This window comes from Oncorhynchus mykiss, chromosome 2, assembly GCF_057628025.1.
Source record: "Oncorhynchus mykiss isolate SJ-2025 chromosome 2, ASM5762802v1, whole genome shotgun sequence".
NCBI classification, from domain to species: Eukaryota; Metazoa; Chordata; class Actinopteri; order Salmoniformes; family Salmonidae; genus Oncorhynchus; species Oncorhynchus mykiss.
Window position 1 is genome coordinate 40,479,519 of NC_143023.1, and position 27,760 is coordinate 40,507,278.

Consider the following 27,760-nt stretch of genomic DNA (forward strand, 5'->3'; position numbering starts at 1 on the left):
CATCAATTAATATGTTTCTTAGGAGAAGGGGGTTGAGGGTAGGGGATCAAAACAATTCCGAAGAAGATTCTGGTGGATTTAGTACGGAAAAGCTGGAACTTTGCTTCATAAACATGCCAAATCGAAAGCCATTATTTGTGAGGGAAGGAGGGGACTACTGGCGCCAGCGAGATTTGATTTCAGTGGCAGAAATTGGATTAGCAGCCATTAAAGGCCTCCTCACACATACATTTATAATACCGTGAAGGGGAACGTATCTGTAGCCAACTCCTCTCACTCACACCGACGAGCTCCTCTGTCCGGAAGAAGATACCCACATACACACACTGTCCATGGAGTGTATGTAAAATGGTTAAGGACATGTGGTGAGCCAAGGTCTGCAGATGTTCACATGAAAAGATATGATCTAATAGTGACAGGGAGTTTAGAGAGAGTGAGTAATAGAGAAGAGGAGGAGGAGGATAATGAAGAAACATGAAGAAATGTAGCGGGGGGGGCTTTTGAGTGACAGTGTATGAGAGAGAGAGAGAGAGAGAGGTAGGAAAGAGGGCGAGAGAGGGGCGAGAGGGAGAGAGATGAAGATGGAGGGACATTTGGAAAAAAAAGAGTTGGGAATTGGGAAAGATAGAGATGTGCTCGGCGAAAATGAGAAAGAAAAAACACTCTCTTTGTCCAGAGAGTACAATCTTTTATGAGAACAAGTCCATCTTGCCAACCGGATGACAAGAGCCTATCTGCACAGCGTCATTTAGCCTAACAAGATTACTCTGAATCGTACTTTCTCTTCTCTCTCTCTTCTCTTTCTCATTCTCATTCTCTTTCCCCCAGTGCTCTGCTTACAATCACCCATCCTGCTTAGCAGGGATGATTTAAAACATCTGCATTCCGATTTAAAAAGCTAATGTTGGGATTAGGTGGGTCATTATTTTCTCATCTATGCGGCGGAGGCTCTGTCGGGAGATTAAGCAGCAGGTTAGTCCACCGGTTCCGCCTTTTGATGCTCCATTTCGCTGACAATAAGTCAAATCGAAAACCCAACTTGGAGATTAGCGTCTTGAGCAAGGAGAAGCCCCGGCAAATAATGCATGACTGACACCGTGATTAATCTGCCCGGTGGGTAATATAGAGTTGGATTTTATTCCCTCCGTCGAGCTGCTGAATGACTGTGACAAAGATGGAACGTTAATCCACGATCGCTATACAGGAAGGGTCCGGTATCCAGAAATGGTCCGGTGTTGAGGGAAGGCCACTGTCTGACGATGGAACCATTCAGCAAACTTTCAGTCAACGCTCAGTCAGTTTCTGATCTGTCAACACTGAGTATGCATACTGAGACTTTGCAAATGAGAAGGCTACCGGTAAATATTTGGTCAATATGTGGCTAACCGCCACCACCACATCGCTAACATAGGCAAGCCAGCAGACCCGGCCCCAATTTTGGAAATCAAAACAAACCTCTGCAGAGTCACTCGCAACTCTGCTCCCCTCAAATGGTCCCCCTCTCCGGGTTAAATTGGCGCTTGCCCACCAACTCTGGCTCTACTTTACGGATGGTGTCACTACGGCAACGTCAGAGGGCCACGCAGAGCGCAGGTGTGATGACTAGGCCGCTGTGTCTGATACACCTGAAACTCAAAAAAGAGCTGCACAACACCATCTACGGTCTGCTATCTTCCCCCGACTGACTCACACGCACACACATCTGGGCCTAAATACATGGAGCTACTACCCCGCGGAACCATCAGAAAAGGAGGAATAATTAGCTTTAGTTAACTTTAACGAATGGCGAAATGTTGGGTTTCATTTCTGACGAGCAAAATAAAAAGCTCTGTCGTTATGCGCGTGTGTGTGTGTGTGTGTGTGTGTGTGTCTGTCAGTGGTTGAGCGTGCTTGTGCGCCTGTGTACATGCTTGCTTGCGTGCCTGTGTGTGGCTCTGCTAGTGCGTGTGCTGGTGCGAGTGGGCGTGTGTGTGTGTGAGAGTGTTAGCAAGCTGCGGATAGCTGTAGCAAACCAGGGGGTGGTGGAAAAGGAGTCCGGGGGTCCAATTAAACAGTCAAGTGGGTGGAATATTACACATTTATCATCCTGTCTGGAATAATAGGGCAGGTGTCAATTACGTTCTACTTCAGTCACATAGCAGAGGAGAGGGTGGGGCTCTCATTCTCATGCTTCCATTGTGGGGTGTCTTCCATCATCAGATCAAATTATTTGATCTCACTCATTCATTTCATTGAATCAATTTTATGTCAATATTTCCTGCAAGCCTTAGAAATGTGCTGGGGGGGGGGGGGGGGGGGGGGGGTAGAAACAGAATCATTGATCTTCATTCCATCGCACAGATTACATATCAATTGATAGGTGCAGGGTAATTCCCTCATGAAATGAACCATTTTAAACAGGGAAACATGGTGCTGACTTGGTCGCATTCTTGACTCTCCCTTTGTTTGGAGTCGATTGCCTCTGCGACTCATTATCTTACGCCATGCAATTAAACAGTAAAAGCCAATAAAAACAGGACTTGGCAGTTCACTTTTACACACTCTGCCTTTGCCTTTTAAAACCAGCCTTGGCACCCTTTAACTGAGGAGAGTGAAGAACTCCCACTCCAGAGCACCCCAATTCTGTCCCTTCGTAAAACCCCACCTACCCAGTCTTAACTGTACACTTTCAAAAGCTTGCTCGCTAGCGCCGAGAGACAAAACACACGTAGTCCTGCCATGGAGGTGACCTCCTCACACTAAGGATTAAACAAAACTACTGGATGGAACATTTGTTTTTCATTTCAGGATGGTGAAGATGCATTTCCTGTTGGGGTGTGTTGAGTGGGCCTGGGTAGGGGGCCCAAGGTGGGGAGCAGAGCAGGTAGGGGGCAGGCAATACATGTTCTGGATGGTAGGAGGTTCTCTGGATCTCTGGAGCCTTTTGTGGGGCCACAAGGAGGAGGGTTCTTCTGCTAACGTTCACGGTGCCGTCTGGAAGACCCTTCCTAACACGCGCACACACATAAATTGTGTAATATATACTGTACTCACACTATCGTGAGCCTCGCTGAGTATGTATGCATTATGGTGCATACACACACACACACACACACACACACACAAGCATGCACGCACGCACGCACCCACACACGATGGAGTGTATCCTCTTCCAGACAGAGGGGCTCACATACACTGAAATAACAAGGCTGTGTCAACAGTGCATCATACATACATAAAGAACATCATGTCTGCATTGTGAGGACGCCAAGGGGGCATAACGGGCGACCCAGAGTCTGCCACACACAGCCTGTCTGTCTGCTGTCTGGGGCATGTGTGTGTGCTCTCCTCTCCCTGGCTCCCTGGCCTACAACAGCCCCTCTGGTCTATCTCCCCCCCCCCCCCCCCCACCACATACATGCATACACACACACCACAACTTCCCCCTGGGGCCTTGGGGGGGGGGGGTCTAAGAGGAAATTGTCCAGCATGATTCACTGCTTTATACCTAATTTCTCCACCATGTCCCTTCATCCCCCTATCCTCCACTTCATCCCCTTCTCCTCTGGGAAAACAGAGGGGAGGGGAGGAAATCCCCCCCCCCCCCCCCTCCGTGTCTGGACACAGAGCACAACTGTCCCGTAAAGAGGAACTAGGCCCTAACGAAGGAGCCATGCTAAGTCAGACGGGCTTAGATGCTAAACCAGAGAGAGGGGCTGTGGGGATCACAGCACAATCCCCGTGCTATAGCGGATGACAAGGGACTCCAGGATATAACTTTGTTTTTGTGTTTTGCATAAGTCTGGACGGTTTTCACCCCATCTCCTTCGACAATGCACTTACAAAGACTGAAAACACCGCAAACCATTTTGTAAAATGTTGTATTTTCGACTAGACAAAGTCTAATTTGAGCCGAGAAGTCAGTCTGTTTGATGTCCTAGCGGAGCTCCTGTTGTGTGTATGTTTTCATTAGAGACCCAGAGCAGTCAGTTCTCAGTAGTCCCTGATCCTCACTAAGGCCTGAGCTCGATCAGAAGCCTGTCAAGCGCCAGTCAAGCAGACAGCTGACTGAAGCGGACAGATCTTACAGATCCTGTATCATCCAGCTATAGGCTGCTGTTGTAGTCTCTTCTCCTCTCCTACCCAGGCACCAGCTATCTCCCTGTCTGTCAATAATAATCCCAATACCCCTCCACTCACTCAAACAGGGGGATTTCCTGACGTCTTAACATAGGGAAAATATTTGATGGGTTTGTTCTTTGGCCTCCTTCAATTACAGTGAAATGTCCATTTCGATGGCCGTTTCAGGGTCTCACCTCGAATAAGAGAGAGAGAGTCGTGTATTTCAGGCACCAACATCCTTCCAAAGAGGTATGACGGTAGGTAGATTTGTATGAGGCTCATAGAGTGACTTGTGATCCCATTCAACTGCAATACCCAGCCTCAAGGCCTATTGGGGTGGGGTTATGATCCCAAAGCCTGCCACCAACGAAGCAAACTAGGTGCACTTTACAGGGGATTTAAAACAGCAACGATAGGCACCTGGGATTGGTCAAACTCCCTTTTGAGGAATTCACATAGAAGTCTGAGAGGTTGGATGAACCATAGAATCTATGGTTTCTCAAGTTTTTTCCTTTTCGATATCCACAATCACATTTCAAATCTAATTAAATGTTATTTGTCACATGCACCGAGTACAACAGGTGTAGTAGACCTTCCCGTGAAATGCTTACTTACAAGCCCTTCACCAGCAATCCAGTTTTAAGAAAATAAGAGTTAAGAAAATATTGACTAAATAAACTAAAGTAAAAAAAGTAACTCAATGAAATAACAATAACGAGGCTATATACAGGGGATACTGGAAAAAAAAAAAAACACACAAAATAGCACAATTGGTTAGGAGCCTGTAAACGACAGCCATCCCCTCACCTCCGTGTAATAAAACACGTATTACAGTTACAGACAGCCCAAACGGTTGCCGTCTCCTCAGAGCCCACTATTGCTTTGGTGTGTTGAGTTGAGTACAACCTTTATGAGCGGGCCTCTACTTAAGTGCTCTGCTTCTCCTTCCCTGTATTTGTCTGTGTTCACAAACACTGACACACACGCAAGTATGCTCGCACGAACACACACACACACACACACACACACACACACACACACACACACACACACACGCGCAGCTGGCAGGCCTGTACTTGTTGCTTTGTTGTGTCTGTGTGTCTGTTCCCTGGGTCCAAGCTCCTGGACATGAGTGGGTCAAAAGCCGCAGCCTCTCTCTGTGAATCATCAGGCTCTAATTAAAAGCTGTGATGTCTCTATGAAGACCAGGCCCGCCAGAGATGGATGGAGAGAAGGAGAGGGGGGGGGGGGGGGGGGAGAGAGAGAGGGGGGAGGAAGAGAAAGAGAGAGGAAGAGGGGCTTCTGGTGGCTGAGCCGGTGCCACTGTGCACCAGATGTTCCTAGCCGGCAACCTTCCCTTCTCCTTACAGCCAGCACACTCAAGGGGGCGGACGCGGGCACGCCGATATTCCCCTCGAAAATGTGCACCAATACCACCATGCTAAAATGTTCTCCTGTGTTGTGTGCACTGCACATTGTCTGTCATTCCGATTGTCATTGTCATATGGTGCTTGCATGTCTGAAAGATGTGTGTATGTTTGCGTAAGAGAGAGAAAGAAAGAGAGAAAGAGAGAGAGAGAGAAGACAAGGGTAGAGTTGAGTAGATAAACAAACTACACTACAGTGGGGCAAAAAAGTATTTAGTCAGCCACCAATTGTGCAAGTTCTCCCACTTAAAAATATGAGAGAGGCCTGTAATTTTCATCATAGGTACACTTCAACTATGACAGACAAAATGAGAAAAATAATCCAGAAAATCACATTGTAGGATTTTTAATTAATTTATTTGCAAATGATGGTGGAAAATAAGTATTTGGTCACCTACAAACAAGCAAGATTTCTGGCTCTCACAGACCTGTAACTTCTTCTTTAAGATGCTCCTCTGTCCTCCACTCGTTACCTGTATTAATGGCACCTATTTGAACTTGTTATCAGTATAAAAGACACCTGTCCACAACCTCAAACAGTCACACTCCAAACTCCACTATGGCCAAGAACAAAGAGCTGTCAAAAGACACCAGAAACAAAATTGTAGACCTGCACCAGGCTGGGAAGAATGAATCTGCAATAGGTAAGCATCTTGGTTTGAAGAAATCAACTGTGGGAGCAATTATTAGGAAATGGGAGACATACAAGACCACTGATAATCTCCCTCGATCTGGGGCTCCACGCAAGATCTCACCCCGTGGGGTCAAAATGATCACAAGAACGGTGCGCAAAAATTGCAGAACCACACGGGGGGGACCTAGTGAATGACCTGCAGAGAGCTGAGACCAAAGTAACAAAGCCTCCCATCGGTAACACACTACGCCGCCAGGGACTCAAACCCTGCAGTGCCAGACATGTCCCCCTGCTTAAGCCAGTACATGTCCAGGCCCGTCTGAAGTTTGCTAGAGAGCATTTGGATGATCCAGAAGAAGATTGGGAGACTGTAATATGGTCAGATAAAACCAAAATATAACTTTTTGGTAAAAACTCAACTCGTTGTGTTTGGAGGACAAAGAATGCTGAGTTGCATCCAAAGAACACCATACCTACTGTGAAGCATGGGGGTGGAAACATCATGCTTTGGGGCTGTTTTTCTGCAAAGGGACCAGGACGACTGATCCGTGTAAAGGAAAGAATGAATGGGGCCCTGTATCGTGAGATTTTGAGTGAAAACCTCCTTCCATCAGCAAGGGCATTGAAGGTGAAACTTGGCTGGGTCTTTCAGCATGACAATGATCCCAAACACACCACCGTGCCAACGAAAGAGTGGCTTCGTAAGAAGCATTTCAAGGTCCTGGAGTGGCCTAGCCAGTCTCCAGATCTCAAATCCATAGAAAATCTTTGGAGGGAGTTGAAAGTCCGTGTTGCCCAGCAACAGCCCCAAAACATCACTGCTCTAGAGGAGATCTGCATGGAGGAAGGGGCCAAAATACCAGAAACAGTGTATGAAAGCCTTGTGAAAACGTTTGACCTCTGTCATTGCCAACGAAGGGTATATAACAAAGTATTGAGATAAACTTTTGTTATTGACCAAATACTTATTTTCCACCAATGTGATTTTCTGGATTTTTTTCTTCTCATTGTCTGTCATAGTTGAAGTGTACCTATGATGAAAATTATAGGCCTCTCATCTTTTTAAGTGGGAGAACTTGCACAATTGTTGGCTGACTAAATACTTTTTTGCCCCACTGTATGTCCTTTTCTGTACGTAGGCAAGTGTGTGTGTTTGTGTGTGTGTGTGTGTGTCTATGTGTGTTTGTTAATACGTGTGTGTGTGTGTGTGTGTGTGTGTGTGTGTGTGTGTTGGTATGCTATGTGTGGTCTGTATGTGGCAATTAAAGCGTGTGCGGGCCACAGTCAGAGAGCCAGAGGTCTGGCAGGCAGAGATGCATCCCGGGCAGGGGCCACACTGGGGCCTTTAGGGCCCTCACAGGGGCCACATTTGAACTCATCAACTCAATGAGAGTCTGTTGAAGCACCGAACACTGCCTCAGATCTCAGCTCTAGATACAGAAACCACTGACAAACCACCAAATGCCCTAAAACCCCCAATGAACCCTCAGCAAAGAACCTGGCTTTACAGCCCTAACGATGTCATGGACAATATCACACTGTGACAGTACACTTCTCCCACTTGTGAAACATGTTGATGGGGACTTGAAACGTTTTCCTTCTGCTCTGCTCCCCCTCCAGTGTGCAGCCACTTTGTTTGTTTGTGTACGTCTGTTTTTGATGGGGCTGTCGCTGTTTGGGCATATGCCGCCTCATTTCCTCCCAGCCAGAACCTCAGACAGGGAGGCTTTCTTGAACAGTGTTACAATGCTCTATGCACACTGTCATGGACAGACACACATACTTGCTTACATACACACTTTCACAAACGGACAAACAATCAGACACTTGGTTGGGCTACTTCGTGACATACAAATCATCTTGATTAAACCCACGAATTGTTCCATGGATGTTTCATCATTTAACGCATCAGATTTCATCTTAACACGAACCCTAAATGTTATCGACCTTATGGCAGAAAATCAAGCAATAATTAATATGGTCATTGCCGTTAAAATGGATGAAGAAAAAAAAATGCCTGGGATTTCCATGTTGTAATCATGTAATGTGACTACATGCGCCTAGAGAGGCTGTTCGGTAAAACTACTAGTTTGTCGGGCCAGAGAGTGGGAGGAAAAAGCCCCCCCACCCCCCCTCCCCTGTTCTTCCTGCTTGGAACCGACCAGATGACAATATTGTGGAGTATGGAGCCCCAGTGAGCAATAATGCACCCCCTCCTCCTCCCTTCTCCTCCACCCCCCTGGTCTTTGAAAGGCCTCCACATGTTTATGGCTCATGCCTGTGGTATGACGATGGATTCTCCATATAAAAGCCAGCAAGGATCATGGGGTGTTTCAAATATTGCTCTCCGAAGACAGTTGCTGACAAAATGACAGTGGACATATTTATTTTGGTCAGGGAGCAGGGCACTTTGTGGGGAGTTAATCAGAGACTCCCTCCTCTGAAGCCTCCTTTGAGGAATGCAACCACGGCAGAGAAGGAGCGGAGACTACTGGTAATGACTTTCTCCTCCTGTGGAAGATTTAACACTGCGAAAATGCTCGAGAGGCAGAAAAATAAACCCGAAGTTTGGTCAGGGAACCGTCAGTATAAATCAAGTGTTGATTGGCTGTCCAGACATGCGCTTGGATAATCAATTTCCATCCGGTTAGGAGATGCAAAGAATAATATAATAAGTGCTTATAGGAAAAGGAATGATCTATGGCAGCGACTGGTGGGCACTGAGGATGACTGAAGCAGAACCTCTGTGTTCATTTGTGAGTGCGACCGCAATGTTGGCTACAACTGCCATTGGCCCAGGGCTGCAGAGGCCCCGGCCAATCCAATGACAGGTTGATGTCTTTCCTTCTGACCCGTGATCCTCTATCTGAGTCTCAGAAACACAACAGTAAACCCTCTCTAACCTCTCCATTCTAGTATGTTTCAAATCTCAAGCTCAGAGGTAAAACATCGAGAGCTACCTGTTCCCTGAATACCCTGACTCATCACGTCTTAATGAATCATCTTAATGAATCATTTGAGATACATTGCATGTCCCCAGCTCTGAAGAACAGCGATGAATTGGTAGAGGTCAGAGGTGGACAGAGCTGCCCCTGTGTCCGCGAGGAGAGGGGGAGGCGGGAAGCATCAAGGGCACTCCTGAAGGCCCCACTTCGTAGCTACGGTGTCGGCCGTGCCGAGCGGACTAATTAAATGAAGATTAGGCCACGGCTCTCGCAGTCACAACAGGATGCCGCGTGGGGGCGCGCATAATCACTCTGACAGGCCAGCAGCCAATTAGAGCTCTCTGTCTGCCCTGGGAAAGCACTTGGCGGCCCACTCCCGCTGGCGGGAAATACATTTATCTGGATTTTCCGTGATATTACCCGGGCCGGAGTTCCCCTGTTAATCATCGGCCCCATTCCGGATCTGCCACGGAATCATCAGGACTCAGGAATCATCATCTACAAATCATTATTTTTCTTTCCTGAGAGCATTTAAGAGGTTTGGTTGAGTGTGGTGGCAGAGGCAAAGCACTTGCTGTTTGGTTTGGACGAGGCCTGTCCCATGAACTTCTCTGTGGAGGAAAAGGAGCGCACTCCGTAAGAGAGGAGTTAGCTCTCCAGTAAAAGTCTGTCAGCCTGTGTTCCGCAAACTGGCGTGATGATGGCAGCAGGAGAGGGAGCGGAGTATGTCTGACAGGCACACAAACATCCAGAAATGAGTTGGGGGATATTGGTTTTCCAAACCAGCAAATACGGGCCAGAGTCAGATGCGATCAGCGGATAGCCTTTACTAGTACCTACATCTCTTGGCTTTCTGACCTTAAACAGGCAAATTATGTGTGACACAGTACACAGACACGCACACACACTAGAGTTTGTAAGGAAGAACTTGCATGTAAGCGTTTCACTGTATGGCTTACACCTGTTGTATTCTGTCATGTGACAAATAAACTTTGATTTGATTCGACACACACACACACACACACACACACACACACACACAAACTGAGCGACTCCTAACTTGAGCTTGTTGGTGTCACGGACGGTGTGTGTTACAGACAGGCGGCCGCGCTTCCTCCCAAAACGGATTTGGGGCAGTCACACTTCTCAGTGCATCGTTTTACAGGAGGACCAAACCGACCGCCACACATGGTTCCCAGACGGAGACGGCCAGGAGGTCCACAGAGCTGTGTGTTCCCTACAGAACCACACTGCAGAACCACACTGGGGTAGACAAAAATCTATAAGACCCAGACTAAGAGTTAGACGGAACCTGGTCCACAGCCCTGTGTGTTTATTTCACAACCACACAGGGTTAGACAGAACCTGTGGACACACTGAGGTGGCTGCTGAGCACCAAGCTGCTGCCTATCACTCTCTGTCAGCTGACGAAGACCTCACAGGCCTTCTAGCTTTCATCTAGCCATGTTACTTTATATGGACACTGAAATACTTAAATACTACTAATTCTGAAATACTAATACTGTATAACAAGTTAAAAAAGTTAACAATACTTTTTTCATAGGCTGTGATGATTTCTCTACGGGGGAAAAAATGTACACTACACATACAGTATGCATTGCACACTTGTACAGACACGGACACACACACACACGTGGTTTTCCAACGAGAAACATTTGCTGCCTGGCTAAGGCAAGGCAAGGCAAGGCAAGGCAAGTGCTCGGGCCTGTTCTGAAAAGTTTAGCTAAGTGTATGATTGATTGATAGTGCGATGGAGGGCTTGGCCTCAGATGTGCTCTACAGCAGAGAAGGTTTCTCCTCTTACACACAGGGGAGATAATTATCCCCCACCACACTGGCCTACTACTTCTGCTCCTCTCCGCTTCCAGCACAGGTACCTAATCCAATGACCATAGATAATCATTATGGGGTCTCTCTTTCTCTAACAGTCTGCCATACACTCGCTCCCTCCACCCTGTCGCCATGGTGCCTGGGAGTCTTGCTCATCTCATCTCTCCCGTCTTTGTGTGGCTAGAAATTATCCACTCTGGGCTGACTAATATTTATTTTGCCTATTTCGACAGGGAAAACGCAAACAAGAGTTCCACAAATGGCACGCTTGTCAATGACAACTAGTGACTTTGGAGCCGCCTGTGAATCTGAAAGCGGATTTGCCGAGCAGTAGAAAATTAGGCAATGAGTTTCAATGGCGTGTTTGTGTAAGACCTTACTACTCAGTCTAAATAAAAAAACCAGGGATTACAGAAAGATCAAGTAGGCTTTTTTAGAGCTTAAACATTTTAAGGTTGTTTACACAACATCTAATACTATTAAAATGAAATAACCCATCACTTGGAGGTTAGGAGAAAGGGGGGCTGACTGTAATGAACTTAAGCAGAAAGAGGAAGTTACAGTGTAAGAGAGAGAGAGAGAAAGAGAGAGAGAGGTAGAGAGAGAGGGGGAGAGCGAGAGAGAGAGAGGGTGAAAGAGAGGGAGAGAAATAGAGAGGTAGAGAGAGAGGTAGAGAGAGAGAGAGTGGGTGAAAGAGGGAGAGAAATAGAGAGAGAGAGAGTAAGAGAGAGAGAGAGAGACAGAGAGAGAGTGAGAGAGAGAGAGAGAGAGAGGGGAGAGAGAGAGAGAGAGGGGAGAGAGAGAGAGCAAGTGGAGAGAGAGAGGGGGGAGAGAGAGAGAGAGAGGGAGAGAGAGAGAGGTAGAGAGAGAGAGAGAAAGAGGTAGAGAGAGAGAGAAATAGAGAGAGAGAGAGGTAGAGAGAGAGTGAAAGAGGGCGAGTAAGAGAGAGAGAGAGAGAGAGAGAGAGTGAAAGAGGGAGAGTAAGAGAGAGAGAGAGAGAGTGAAAGAGGGAGAGTAAGAGAGAGAGAGAGTGAAAGAGGGAGAGAGAGAGTGAAAGAGGGAGAGTAAGAGAGAGAGAGAGAGAAATAGAGAGAGAAATAGAGAGAGAGAGAGAGAGAGAGAGAGAAATAGAGCGAGAGAGAGAGAGAGAGAAATAGAGAGAGATGGATATAAAGAGATGTACTTGTTACATCCCTGTTTGTAAACAAGAGTCTGATGACAGGATTAGTGTTTATATATTTTTATGATTGCAGTGAAATCTCCTGAGGGAGAATCTTAATGGCGTCAATACTGAGCAGCCTCAGACTCCAGAGAGAGAGAGGCCCCAAGAGTAGAATTTAGACAGCTGGAAGTGAATAATAAGAACACATACAGTTGAAGTCAGAAGATTACATACACTTAGGTTGGAGTCATTAAAACTAGTTTTTCAACCACTCCACACATTTCCTGTTAACAAACTATAGTTTTGGCAAGTCGGTTAGGACATCTACTTCGTTACTTTATTTTTCTTTTTAAATTTTCAGACAGATTATTTCACTTAGAATTCACTGTATCACAATTCCAGGGGGTCAGAAGTTTACATACGCAAAGTTGACTGTTCCTATAAACAGCTTGGAAAATTCCAGAAAATGATATCATGGCTTTAGAAGCTTCTGGTATGCTAATTGACATAATTTGAGTCAATTAGAGGTGTACCTGTGGATGTATTTCAAGGCCCACCTTCAAACTCAGTGCCTCTTTGCTTGACATCATGGGAAAATCAAAAGAAAATCAGCCAAGATCTCAGAAAAAAGATTGGAGACCTCCACAAGTCTGGTTCATCCTTGAGAGCAATTTCCAAATGCCTGAAGGTACCACGTTCATCTGTACAAACAACAGTACGCAAGTATAAAAACCATGGGACCACGCAGCCATCATACCGCTCTGGAAGGAGATGCGTTCTGTCTCCTAGAGATGGACGGACTTTGGTGCGAAAAGTGCAAATCAATCCCAGAACAACAGCAAAGGACCTTGTGAAGATGCTGGAGGAAACAGGTACAACATAATCTATATCCACAGTAAAACGAGTCCGATATCAACATAACCTAAAAGGCCGCTCAGCAAAGAAGCCACAGCTCCAAAACCACCATAAAAAAGCCAGACTACGGTTTACAACTGCACATTTGGACAAAGATCGTACTTTTTGGAGAAATGTCCTCTGGTCTGATGAAACACAAATAGAACTGTTTGGCCATGATGACAATCGTTATGTTAGGAGGAAAAAGGGGGAGGCTTGCAAGCAAAATAACACCATCCCAACCGTGAAGCACGGGGGTGGCAGCATCATGTTGTGGGGGTACTTTGCTGCAGGAGCGACTGGTGCACTTCACAAAATAGATGGCATCATGATTTGGAAAATTATGTGGATATATTGAAGCAACATCAAGACATCAGTCAGGAAGTTAAAGCTTGGTCGCAAATGGGTCTTCCAAATGGACAATGACCCCAAGCATACTTCTAAAGTTGTGGCAAAATGGCTTAAGGACAACAAAGTCAAGGTATTGGATTGGCCATCACAAAGCCCTGACCTCAATTCTATAGAAAATTTGTGTGGCAGACCTGACAAAGCGTGTGCGAGCAAGGAGGCCTACAAACCTGACTCAGTTACACCAGCTCTGTCAGGAGGAATGGGCCCAAATTCAAACAACTTATTGTGGGAAGCTTGTGGAAGGCTACCTGAAACGTTTGACCCAAGTTAAACAATTCAAAGGCAATGCTACCAAATACTAATTGAGTGTGTGTAAACTTCTGACCCACTGGGAATGTGATGAAAGAAATAAAAGCTGAAATAAATAACTCTCTCTACTATTTTTCTGACATTTCACAGTCCTAAAATAAAGTGGTGATCCTAACTGACCTAAGACAGGGATTTTTAATTGGATTAAATGTCATGAATTGTGAAAAACTGAGTTTAAATGTATTTGGCTAAGGTGTATATAAACTTCCGACTCCAACTGTACATTGACTATTGGCGGAGTGAGGTCAAAGGTCAGAGAAAGATGGAATGATATCGAGCATTGGAAAGAGACTTCACTGAATACAGTGCATTGCAAAAGTATTCACCCCCTTGGCATTTTTCTTATTTTGTTGCATTACAATCTGTAATTTAAATGGATTTTTATTTGGAATTCATGTAATGGACATACACAACAAAGTCCAAATTGGTGAAGTAAAAAAAATAACTTGTTTCAAAAACTTCAAAAAATGCTATGAAGCCCCTAAGTAAGATCTGGTGCAACCAATTACCTTCAGAAGTCACATAATTAGTTAAAGTCCACCTGTGTGCAATCTAAGTGTCACATGATCTCAGTATATACAATGGTGACAGTATACAAAATATACAAAATCGTCAACAGTGACGATTTTGCAGGTTTTCCTGGTTACAAAGCATGTAGAGGTCTATAATTTTTATCATAGGTACACTTCAACTGTGAGAGACGGAATCTAAAACAAAAATACAGAAAGTCACATTGTATGATTTTTAAGTAATTAATTTGCATTTTATTGCATGACATAAGTATTTGATACATCAAAAAAGCAGAACTGAATATTTGGTACAGAAACCTTTGTTTTCAATTACAGAGATCATACGTTTCCTGTAGTTCTTGACCAGGTTTGCACACACTGCAGATTTTGGCCCACTCCTCCATACAGACCTTCTCCAGATCCTTCAGGTTTCAGGGCTGTCGCTGGGTAATACGGACTTTCAGCTCCCTCCAAAGATTTTCTATTGGGTTCAGGTCTGGAGACTGGCTAGGCCACTCCAGGACCTTGAGATGCTTCTTACGGAGCCACTCCTTAGTTGCCCTGGCTGTGTGATTCGAGTCGTTGTCATGCTGGAAGACCCAGCCACGACCCATCTTCAATGCACTTACTGAGGGAAAGAGGTTGTTGGCCAAGAACTCCCGATACATGGCCCCATCCATCCTCCCCTCAATACGGTGCAGTCGTCCTGTCCCCTTTGCAGAAAAGCATCCCCAAAGAATGTTTCCACCTCCATGCTTCACGGTTGGGATGGTATTCTTGGGGCTGTACTCATCCTTCTTCTTCCTCCAAACACGGCGAGTGGAGTTTTTTTTGTCTCATCAGACCACATGATCTTCTCCCATTCCTCCTCTGGATCATCCAGATGGTCACTGGCAAACTTCAGATGGGCCTGGGCATGCGCTGGCTTGAGCAGGGGGACCGTACGTGCGCTGCAGGATTTTAAGCAATGACGGCGTAGTGTGTTACTAATGGTTTTCTTTGAGACTGTGGTCCCAGCTCTTTTCAGGTCAATGACCAGGTCCTGCCATGTAGTTCTGGGGCTGATCCCTCACCTTCCTCATGATCATTGATGCCCCACGAGGTGAGATCTTGCATAGAGTCCCAGACCGAGGTTGATTGACCGTCATCTTGACCTTCTTCCATTTTCAAATAATTGCGCCAACAGTTGTTGCCTTCTCACCAAGCTGCTTGCCTATTGTCCTTTAGCCCATCCCAGCCTTGTGCAGGTCTACAGTTTTATCCCTGATGTCCTTACACAGCTCTCTGGTCTTGGCCATTGTGGAGAGGTTAGAGTATGTTTGATTGAGTGTGTGGACAGATGTCTTTTATGCAGGTAACGAGTGGAGAACAGGAGGGCTTCTTAAAGAAAAACGAACAGTTCTGTGAGAGCCGGAATTCTTACTGGTTGGTAGGTGAAATAATAAGATACTTATGTATGCAAAAAAATGCAAATTAATTACTTAAAAATCATACAATGTGATTTTCTGGATTTTTGCTTTAGATTTGAAGTTTGAAGTTGAAGTGTACCTATGATAAAAATGACAGACATGCTTTGTAAGTAGGGAAAACCTACAAAATCGGCAGTGTATCAAATACTTGTTCTCCCCACTGTATACACCTGTTCTGAAAGGCCCCAGGGTCTGCAACACCACTAAGCAAGAGGCACCACCAAGCAAGCGACACTATGAAGACCAAGGAGCTCTCCAAACAGGTCAGGGACTAAGTTGCGGAGAAGTACAGATCAGGGTTGGGTTACAAAGAAATTACCAGAACTTTGAGCCTCCCACGGAGCACCATTAAATCCATGATAAAAAAATGGAAAGAATATGGCACCACAACAAATCTTCCAAGAGAGGGCCGCCCACCAAAACTCACGGACCAGACAAGGAGGACATTAATCAGAGCAACAAAGAGACCAAAGATAACAACCTGTGTGTAAATCAAATGATACAACCCCCCCAAAAAAATACATTTTAATTGCAGGTGGTAAGGCAACAAAATAGGAAAAATGCCAAGGGGGTGAAAACTTTCACAAGCCACTGTACTTAACCTGTTTAAAATACCCCAAACAAAGCAAAACCTTGAAGCTGAAATCCTTAATGGTGACACTGCCACGCACATTTGCAATATTACAACAACAAAGAAGTTACTGCAAACAACAAATACTTTTCCCCCCACCCCCCACTGAAATCCTTGCAAGAGCACAATATGTACAGCAATTGCTTATACCATGCTCTCTCTACCAACGTCTCTTCAGCTTGGCAACAAAAACAATAACAACAGTGGTGGGGTGAACATTGTGCTGTTTCCGCCTAATGCAGATGTAATCTTTAACTAAATACAAAATTAGTCATCATAGCCTGGCAATTGAAACAGGACGCCATAAAAAAAAAAACATGGCTGGCCAGAGTGACTATGTCATCACTGTGGGTCGGGAGAAATAGAAATTGAAGAACACTTTCTAATCTTCTGCCCCAAATACATATATTGGTTAGAGATTCCTTCTTCCACAAATGAAAAAATTAAATGTCCACATTCACAGAACAATCAAACAAAGAGAAACTTATACTCTATACTTTTGGGGGAAAGGTCTGATGTGTATGAGTGTGCAGCACAATATGTCACAGCTTGCCACAAGCGAAGGGAAGAAACATTACATTTGTTTGTACTAGTTTCTCCAAGTACTTTAATAGACAATTTTGTTTCTTGAATTCGATTTCTGAACATAATTTTTTTTCAATTCTTATTGTTGTGTATCACTTTGCTTTGGCAACATTGACCTTGTCATCATGCCATTAAAGCATATTGAATTTGAGAGAGAGAGAGAGAGATGTACTTGTCACATGCCTGTTTGTAAACCAGTGAATCTGATGACAGGATTGCTGGGAAATCTCCTGAGGGAGAATCCTAATAGCTTCAATATTGAGCAGGTTCGGACTCCAGAGACAGAGAGTAAGTGCATAGAAAGAGACGGCGATGGAGAGAGAGGGGAGAGAAAGCTGGAGACTGCGAAAGCGTGCGCGCGCGTGCGAGAGAGAGGGAGAAGACAGTGTCTCATTGCAGAGGCCAATGGAACAGCTACTAATAAGGCATGTTTATGACCCTTTCAGCAGACCACCCTGGGGAGAGAGGAGAAGATGGAAGCAACAGAACAGCAGTCTGTCTACCTACCCTGAGGGAGGGAAGAGGTGAGGAGAAGAAAACTGGCACCCAAACGCAGTGGTGGAAAAGGTACCCAGTTGTCATACTTGAGTAAAAATAAAGATACCATAATAGAAAATGACTTAAGTAAAAGTGAAGTCACCAAGTAAAATACTACTTGAGTAAAAGTCAAAACGCATTTGGTTTTAAATATACTTATGTAGCAAAAGTAAATGTAATTGCCAAAATATATTTAAATATCAAATAATAAAAATAATAAAAGTATAACTCATTTCAAATTCCTTATATTAAGCAAACCAGACGCCACAATTTTCTTGATTTTTTAAATTTATGGATAGCCAGGGCCACACTTCAACACTTAAGACATAATTTATAAATGAAGCATATCTGTTTAGTGAGTCTGCCAGATCAGAAGCAGGAAGGATGACCAGGGATGTTCTCTTGAGAAGTGCATGAATTGGGCAATTTTCCAGTCCTGCTAAGCATTCGAAATGTAATGAGTACTTTTTGGTGTCAGGGAAAATGTATGGAGTAAAAAGTACATGACTTTCTTTAGGAATGTAGTGAAGTAAAAGTATAAGTTGTCAAAAATATAAATAATAAAAGTACAGATATCTCAAAAAACGACTTAAGTAGTACTTCAAAGTCTATTTACTTAAGTATTTTACACCACTGCCCAACAGGGAGAAACAGCCGAGCAAAAATATCAACTCTTTGGTTTTCTGGTAACTCCAGGCTGGCTGGTCTCATAGACTAGACATAACACATCAAACAGAAATCCAGGACACTGTGCTTCATCTAATAGCACAACCAAATGACCCGGAGTGCAGATTCTGCACAGATTATTACAGCGATTGTGAAGATCTCACAAACCTGCGACAACCTATTCATGCTATCTTAAACATGCACACTTTATATAATTACATAAGAAATGTGTAGTAATAGTAACCTCAAAATGTGGCTACTTTTGAGGTTGAATGTTACATTCGTTTGTAAGATAACTTTAGGCTGTTTCCTGTAAAAGTAATACTGAATTGTGTTTGGTTGACAACGCAAAAAGGATCTACGTTTAAAGGAGATGCATTTACTGCTTGGATAGTTCCATCGCAGCCTCTTTGAGTTGAAGACGTGAATCCAACATGTTATTTGTTAATCGTCGACAAGTTAATAGGCAATTTATTTGATTTCAAAAGTGATATTGAATTGTTTGGTTGTCAACGCAACCAAATATCAACATTTGAAGGAGAGTTATCTTCAACATGGATAGTTTATAGGACAAAATCAAATCCAACTTTAAATGCACTTTAATCAAATTAAGTTTGAATTGATTCATTCCTATTCTATAACTAACATTTCTGGTAAACAGACATAGATACTGTACCCCACCAGACACGACACTACAGGTTTCTTCACAGTTCCCAAACCAAGAACAGATTTAATGCGTCGATCAGTTATGTATAGAGCCATGTCATCGTGAAATGCTCTGCCACCTGAGGTTACTCATGCAGAATGTAGCTTTAAAAACAGATAAAAAAAGAATATTGTGTCACGACACCTCTCCTCTTTCTAAAGATCTAATTTTACTGTACTGGATATAAGAATTTGAATATATGAATAGTGTGTAAATGGTATTTTGTTGTCTCTTGGTGTCTTTCCTATATAACTCTTATAAAAATGTATTATTTAATGTAATATCTTATGTTGTTCTTGTCTATTACAGTTCTGGAGGTTGTCATGTATTTGTTAGTTTTATATGGACCCCAGGAAGAGTAGCTGCTGCATGTGCAGTAGCTAATGGGGATCCTTAATAAACTAAACTAAACCTACCCTTTGGAATGACTTTGATAGCAACAGTGAATCTATTTAATTTTTAAGTGGAGATTAATCAACAATCATTCTCACGATAGCACATTGATAATAGTCCGTGATAAACATCGGAGCAAAGTAGGGCTGTGCTTGGTTAAAATCCTGAATGGGAGACCAAAGGCTAGCTGTAGATAGATACATTCTCCAGTAAGAGGTGCTGCTGAGCATATTGTTTTTTTCTCATACTGGATATAACGTTGAAGATGTTGTTTTAAAAAAGGTACAAATTCAACTTATTTTAAACAAGGTTTGTCTCTGTTGAAATGTGGTTACTATGTTCACATAATCCTGTCAATGAAGTCTCACCCTCAAAACAACAGTTTACTTTGATAACTTTTTTCAAATCCAATGTATTTTCCACGTAGATTCCACGTCACAATATGTTGACAAATTACGTTGAAGCAACGTTGATGCCAGTTTATGCCCAGTGGCTAGCTATTAGGTCAATATCAGTATGGAAAAGATATTGAAACAAGGTGCTGGAAGGGAAAACTATATCATATTGTTTATACAGTACGGTGAGATGTCATGACTATATACAGTGGCTTGCTAAAGTATTCACCCCACTGAGCATTTTACCTATTTTGTTGCCTTACAACTTGGAATTAAAATTGATTTTTTGGGGGGGTTGTATCATTTGATTTACACAAAATGCCTACCACTTTGAAGATGCAAAACATGTTTTATTGTGAAACAAACAAGAAATAAGACAAAAAAAACAACAGAAAACTTCAGTGTGCATAACTATTCACCCCCCAAAGTCGATAGTTTTTAGAGCCACCTTATGCATAAATTACAGCTGCAAGTCTCTTGGGGTATGTCTCTATAAGCTTGGCACATCTAGCCACTGGTATTTCTGCCCATTCTTCAAGGCAAAACTGCTCCAACTCCTCAAGTTGGATGGGTTCCGCTGGTGTATAGCAATCTTTAAGTCATACCACAGATTCACAATTGGATTGAGGTCTGGGCTTTGACTGGGCCATTCCAAGAAATGTAAATGTTTCCCCTTAAACCACTCAAGTGTTGCTTTAGCAGTATGCTTAGGGTCATTGTCTGCTGGAAGGTGAACCTCCATCCCACTCAAATCTCTGGAAGACTGAAACAGGTTTTCTTCAAGAATTTCCCTGTATTTAGCACCATCTATGATTCCTTCAATTCTGACTAGTTTCCCAGTCCTTGCCGATGAAAAACATCCCCTTCACTGTGGGGATGGTGTTCTCTGGGTGATGAGAGGTGTTGGGTTTGCGCCAGACATAGCGTTTTTCTTGATGGCCAAAAAGCTCAATTTTATTCTCATCTGACCAGAGTACCTTTTCCATATGTTTGGGGAGTCTCCCACATGCCTTTGGTGAACACCAAACTTGTTTGCTTATTTTTGTCTTTAAGCAATAGCTTTTTTTGGCCACTCTTCCGTAAAGCCCAGCTCTGTGAAGTGTAGGGCTTAAAGTGGTCCTTGGTGGTGCCTCTTGCTTAGTGGTGTTTGCAGACTCTGGGGCCATTCAGAACAGCTGTATATACTGAGATCAGGTGACACTTAAATAAAGTTCACCTGTGTGCAATCTAAATAATTATGTGACTTCTGAAGATAATTGGTTGCACCAGATATTATTTAGGGGCTTCATAGCAAAGGAGGTGAAAACATATGCATGCACCACTTTTCAGTTCTTGTTTTTGCGTTTTTTTTTTTTTAAACAACTACATTTTTTTCATATCACTTCACCAATTTGGACTATGTTGTGTATGTCCATTACATGAAATCCAAATGAAAATCAAATTACAGGTTGTAATGACCTGAACAGGAAAAAGGCCAATGGGGATGAAAACTTTTGCAAGGCACTGTATTTAGACGCATCTTCGCATTTCGTTGAGAAATGCTTTGTTTCTTGACGTCCTTGACATTATCTGGGCTTTGACTATCTCTCTCCATGTATGTTTATTTGATAAGGGATTATGTCTCACCGAAGACACGGAGGAAGAAAGATCCTCGACTCTGGGCAATGTGCGTCAGGGTTAAGCTGGGGGAAATTAATCTGTAAATGACTTCCAGTGTTATTTAAGCACATAGAAATGCAAACCGGAGGCGATCAGATAAACTTTAACATAAATAGTGTAAATCTATATACATGTAAAATATACACTGCTCAAAAAAATTAAGGGAACACAAATAACACATCCTAGATCTGAATGAATGAAATATTCTTATGAAATACTTTTTTCTTTACATAGTTGAATGTGCGGACAACAGAATCACACAAAAATTATCAATGGAAATCAAATTTATCAACCCATGGAGGTCTGGATTTGGAGTGACACTCAACATTAAAGTGGAAAACCACACTACAGGCTGATCCAACTTTGATGTAATGTCCTTAAAACAAGTCAAAATGAGGCTCAGTAGTGTGTGTGGCCTCCACGTGCCTTTATGACCTCCCTACAACGCTTGGGCATGCTCCTGATGAGGTGGCGGATGGTCTCCTGAGGGATCTCCTCCCAGACCTGGACTAAAGCATCTGCCAACTCCTGGACAGTCTGTGATGGAGCGAGACATGATGTCCCATTGGCTCAATTGGATTCAGGTCTGGGGAACGGGCGGGCCAGTCCATAGCATCAATGCCTTCCTCTTGCAGGAACTGCTGACACACTCTAGCCACATGAGGTCTAGCATTGTCGTGCATTATGAGGAACCCAGGGCCAACCGCACCAGCATATGGCCTCACAAGGGGTCTGAGGATCTCATCTCGGTACCTAGTGGCAGTCAGGCTACCTCTGGCGAGCACATGGACGGCTGTGTGGCCCCCCAAAGAAATGCTACCCCACACCATGACTGACCCACCGCCAAACCGGTCATGCTGGAGGATGTTGCAGGCAGCAGAACGTTCTCCACGGCGTCTCCAGACTGTCACGTCTGTCACATGTGCTCAGTGTGAACCTGCTTTCATCTGTGAAGAGCACAGGGTGCCAGTGGCGAATTTGCCAATCTTGGTGTTCTCTGGCAAATGCCAAACGTCCTGCACGGTGTTGGGCTGTAAGCACAACCCCCACCTGTGGACGTCGGGCCCTCATACCACCCTCATGGAGTCTGTTTCTGACCGTTTGGGCAGACACATGCACATTTGTGGCCTGCTGGAGGTCATTTTGCAGGGCTCCTCATGCTCCTCCTTGCACAAAGTCGGAGGTAGCAGTCCTGCTGCTGGGTTGTTGCCCTCCTACGGCCTCCTCCACGTCTCCTGATGTACTGGCCTGTCTCCTGGTAGCGCCTCCATGCTCTGGACACTACGCTGACAGAAACAGCAAACCTTCTTGCCACAGCTCGCATTGATGTGCCATCCTGGATGAGCTGCACTACCTGAGCCACTTGTGTGGGTTGTAGACTCCGTATCATGCTACCACTAGAGTGAAAGCACCGCCAGAATTCAAAAGTGACCAAAACATCAGCCAGGAAGCATAGGAACTGAGAAGTGGTCTGTGGTCACCACCTGCAGAACCACTCCTTTATTGGGGGTGTCTTGCTGATTGCCTATAATTTACCTGTTGTCTATTCCATTTGCACAACAGCATGTGAAATGTATTGTCAATCAGTGTTTCTTCCTAAGTGGACAGTTTGATTTCACAGAAGTGTGATTGACTTGGAGTTACATTGTGTTGTTTAAGTGTTCCCTTTATTTTTTTGAGCAGTGTATATACATATACACTACTGTTCAAAAGTTTGGGTCACTTAGAAATGTCCTTGTTTTTGAAAGGAAAGCACATTTTTTGTCCATTAAAATAACATAACATTGATCAGGAATACAGTGTAGACATTGTTAATGTTGTAAATGACTATTGTAGCTGGAAACTGCAGATTTTTTAAATATAATATCTACATAGGTGTACAGAGGCCCATTATCAGCTACCATCACTCCTGTGTTCCAATGGCACGTTGTGTTAGCTAATCCAAGTTTATAATTTTAAAAGGCTAATTGATCATCAGAAAACCCTTTTGCAATTATGTTAGCACAGCTGAAAACTGTTGTGATTAAAGAAGCAATAAAACTGGCCGCCCTTAGACTAGTTGAGTATCTGGAGCATCGGCATTTGTGGGTTTGATTACAGGCTCAGAATGGCCAGAAACAAAGAACTTTCTTCTGAAACTCGTCAGTCTATTCTTGTTCTGAGAAATGAAGGCTATTCCATGCGAGAAATTGCCAAGAAACTGAAGATCTCGAACAACTCCGTGTACTACCCACAACAGTTTCAGCTGTGCTAACAATTGTAAAAGGGTTTTCTGATGATCAATTAGCCTTTTAAAATGCTAAACTTGTATTAGCTAACACAATGTGCCATTGGAACACAGGAGTGATGGTAGCTGATAATGGGCCTCTGTACGCCTATGTAGATATTCCATAAAAAATTTGCCGTTTCCAGCTACAAAAGTCATTTACAACATTAACAATGTCTACACTGTATTTCTGATCAATTTAATGTTTTTTTTTAATGGAAATAAAAATGTTGTTTTTCTTTCCAAAACAAGGACATTTCTAAGTGACCTCAAACTTTTGAACGGTAGTATATATATTTCCTGTCTCATTTTAATCCTTAGCAATCTAATCCAATACTCAATGGGAAGAAATGACATGCAGTCTAAATGTTATTTTTTTTAAACCCATCCTTTCTTTCTTTCGTGTCAATCGAGATTCTACTCTAGTTTACACTCAGACTTATTTTCTTGTTGGGTATTTTCTTGTTGGGGACTTATTTTCTTCTTGTACATGTATATTTAGAAGAAAAAACATTCTTTGTGGTTATAGCCTGGGAATAATCCTATTTACGTCTTAAGACGTAATTTGTTATATTGCGGAGCAAAGCCATGGTGTATTAGATTGCATTGGAGGGCCTTACTGCCCAAAGTCCCGGGAATCTGTTGTAATTTAAGCGTTAACTGGGAGGTATTTAATAATGAACCCGGGCGTAATGAGGCCTTTCCATGAACCTCTTGATCTTCATCCACCGGCTTGGACCACTTCCTGGTCACCTGCACACCAAAGGGAAATACAAACATTCCTCCCATTGGATTTTACTCTTTATTATCACTTATGGGAAGTGATTATTTTACAATGTCAGTTGGTCTGGAACTGGGACTGGGTCCATGCTGCCTGCCTGAAACAAATGTCTGCTGTGTGGAACCCTGAGTATTTCTTCTTCTTTGCTTTCTTGGCATTCCCTTATCCCGCCCGACTTAAATGGCTTCCATTTTACATAGTATTTATTTAAACAGCTTGACATGGACAAGTCTTTCGTTTCACAAGCTTAGTTTTGGGGGATAGGATTTTTCACTACCACTTGGGGTTAAGCGGCTTGAGGGTCGGGGAGTTAACAGTGCCGTTTAGGTCTAAAACTAAACTTTATGACACAAGCCACCTCTGCCATTCTTGTAACCAAAAAAAGATCACACAGAGACGACAACATTTACCTACACAACTCAATTTAGGCCATTGACCATTCCCGTGGACATTGAATGGGGTGAAGACACTAATAGATGACCGTATCAAAGATAAGACAGGAGTGATAAGGGAGGTCGACGTTAGACTTGGTTTATACAGGCAAGCAGAAAAATAGCTTTGCTATGCATTCAATTGAGACTTTTCACAAAACTCCCCATAACTGACCTCAGACTAGATAATTGATGCCAGTAACACAGGATCAACAATGCCAGGTTTTAATTCAAGAAGACCATAAAATACTTTGGAAAAGGTCAAGCAAGCAGTGCTAAATTAGGAGGGGGAAATTCCTAAAGAAAAAACAGGACAGGAACACATAATCACCCCACTGGGCACACAGTATTTGAATCAATTTTGTTTCCACATTATTTCAATGCTTCCACGTCATTTTCACTGACGTTAATTCAACGTCTATTCCCAGCTAGAGTCAAGAAACTTCCCAGTGGGACAGTTTCCAAGCCAGAAAGCACTGCCTGCCTCAATATTGCTGCAACAGGAGAGACAATCATGGTTTATTTCAAGTTTATTTAGTCTCTCACTAAACGGTACTCTGATTTAACATGCAATACCAAAAATGGAGGAAAATCCTGGAGAGAGAGGAGGATATTTTCCTGCTTTTGTTGAACAATGTTATTTTTCATCATTTTTCAGGAAGGCTTGAACCAAATCTGCCATTCTGTCACTATAACTCCTATACCTCCTTGTTTTGCCTAAAGAAGTGTATATATCCTAAACCAAAATCCCATTGACTGAGTTAGGGACATATTTGAGTTAGGGACAGCTTTTCTGTCATCACTGTGTCAATAAGCACACTTGAATGAGGCCATCACTCTAAATGGTGTGTTTGAATCATTTGTGAAGAACTGAATACTTTCAGGAAAAATATTTTCTGAGCTGTATTTACACAAAAAAATATTTCCAGATCTGACTTCTCATTTAATGGTCGACGTACATGCTGTGCGTACCGCAAATAACTTTCAAATGGACGGGAGGAAACAGAGAGTGCCATTGAGGAAACCTGCAGTTCATACTTTGAAGAATTTCACTGAAGAGAGGGAGAGAGAGAGAAAAATATACCCAGAAAAACCTGGTGAGCTGGCTTGAATGGGGCGGCCATGGAAAAATACTGATATTTCATGCATGAAAATGCCACTGTGCACCTAAAAACCAAAAGGAAAAAAAAAAAGGCAGAAAGTGGTGGGTTTGTGTTTGAGGGACACGCAGAGTTAATGTGGGCTAGAACAGCAGACATACCTGGTGGGTCTCAGAGACCAGAAAGGGGAAATGGTTTCTCCCAAGAGGGGGTTCTGGCCCCATACCCTAGATACAAGTCTCTAAAGCACAGGTGTCAAACTCCTTCCACGGACGGTCGAGTGTCTGCAGGTTTTCGCTCCTCCCTTGTACTTGATTGATGAATTAAGGTCACTAATTAGTAAGGAACTCCCCATACCTAGTTGTCTAGGCCTTAATTGAAAGGGAAAAAAACAAAAAACCTGCAGACACTAGGCCCTCCATGGAATGAGTTTGACACCCCTGCTCTAAAGCACTATAATCCTTGAGGAGAGGCTAGATTTGCACATGACAAACACACCACAGACCAAAAACACCATAAAGATAGAGATGGATGACACACACACACGCACGCGCACACATTATCCATCTTCCCACCCAAACAGCTGTCTGCTAATACGGTGTTACGTCTTACCTCTCCTGCAGTGCCTAATGGCCATTTTGCATCTCTTGGACTCGGCGATGGTGGGACAGGGTATCGTGTCCTTGGGAGGCTTCTTCACGATGTGCCGCGTCCGCGTCTCCAGACCCCACTTGAAGCCGCAGGTTTTGTTTCTCCTGGTGCAGGACCCCCACTCGCTCCACTGGCCCACCTCGCAGCCCTCTGCGTGGAGAGACATGAGTCATTAAAGGGTAACACCGGGGATACTCGATGGAGGGTCGAAATCAAGGTTGACTACAGTACATAGTGAAAAGACTAGGATGGCCATAACCTCCTGGTGTGTGGTCCTTTCCATCCTTATACTGTCTCATTTAAAAACATATACAAGAGGTTAGAAGGTTAAAGACTGTTGGGTAAAGTCAAATCAGTTCTAGGAGATCCTGCCTCAATGTGATCCACATGGTTGACTTTCCACAATTCAAACACAGTATGAATTACTCCAAAAAGGCACCCTATTCCCTATATAATGCACTACTTTGGAACAGAGCCCAGCAATGCACTACATAGGGAATAGGGAGCTATTTCAGATGCACATATGTCTTTTTCCCTTTTACCTCCACACTCCTTGGTGTCCTCCAGGGGCGCAAAGCCCTCGGGGCACTTCTCAGAGCAGCGCCCTTTGTGCAGGTAAAACCCTGCCTTGCACTTGGTGCAGAAGTCTTTACTGAAGCAGGACTCACAGTTATCTATCCTGCACCCTGTGGGAGGAAAAGGAGACGAGATGAGAGGAGATGCTGGGAGAGGAGGGGAAGTGAAGAGAGGAGAGGTCTCGGCAAGGCCTGGGCTAGGCAGAGGTACAGTACAGTACAGTATACACTCATACCACCTGGAGTTGATAGAAGAGTAAGGGGGTTTGGGGAAGGAGATGGAGTTTTTGAAAGGATAACCGCCCCCGCCCAAAAGAAAGCCTCTGTGTTGATGTCCTGTGAATTATATAATCATATCTCTCCAGGGCTGTGCTGTATTTCAGCACACTCGGTTTTCAGTGTGAGCGGGGGAAGAGTGTGAACTGTGAAATAACAACAGCAAAGTTAGCGAAACATTACCTCACTGTGACCCCTTTCAACACAGGCAGGAAAACAGATCACAAGCCTGACATCCAACAGTCTGGAGACAACACAGAGGTCTGGGCCTGGTTGTCATGTTCTAGCCACATGGGTTTGAGGGATTCTATTTTGTTTTGGTTTTAAATACATTTTTTAAGCACGTTAGTGTTACCCATGCCTTCAACTTATGTTTGATATGGTTTATTCTTAGCT

General features: G+C 43.7%; 1 protein-coding gene across 1 annotated transcript in view; it reads right to left on the reverse strand.

Moving 5' to 3' along the window:
* Window positions 1-27,760, reverse strand: part of LOC110489798 (R-spondin-2) — a 79,223-nt gene that overhangs the window by 5,478 nt on the left and 45,985 nt on the right. Inside the window, exons 4-5 of the mRNA XM_021562721.3 lie at window positions 27,056-27,199; window positions 26,475-26,663 (exon numbers count right to left, since the gene is read on the reverse strand). Coding sequence (XP_021418396.1) covers window positions 26,475-26,663; window positions 27,056-27,199 — 333 coding nt within the window. The remainder of the gene's footprint in view (window positions 1-26,474; window positions 26,664-27,055; window positions 27,200-27,760) is intronic.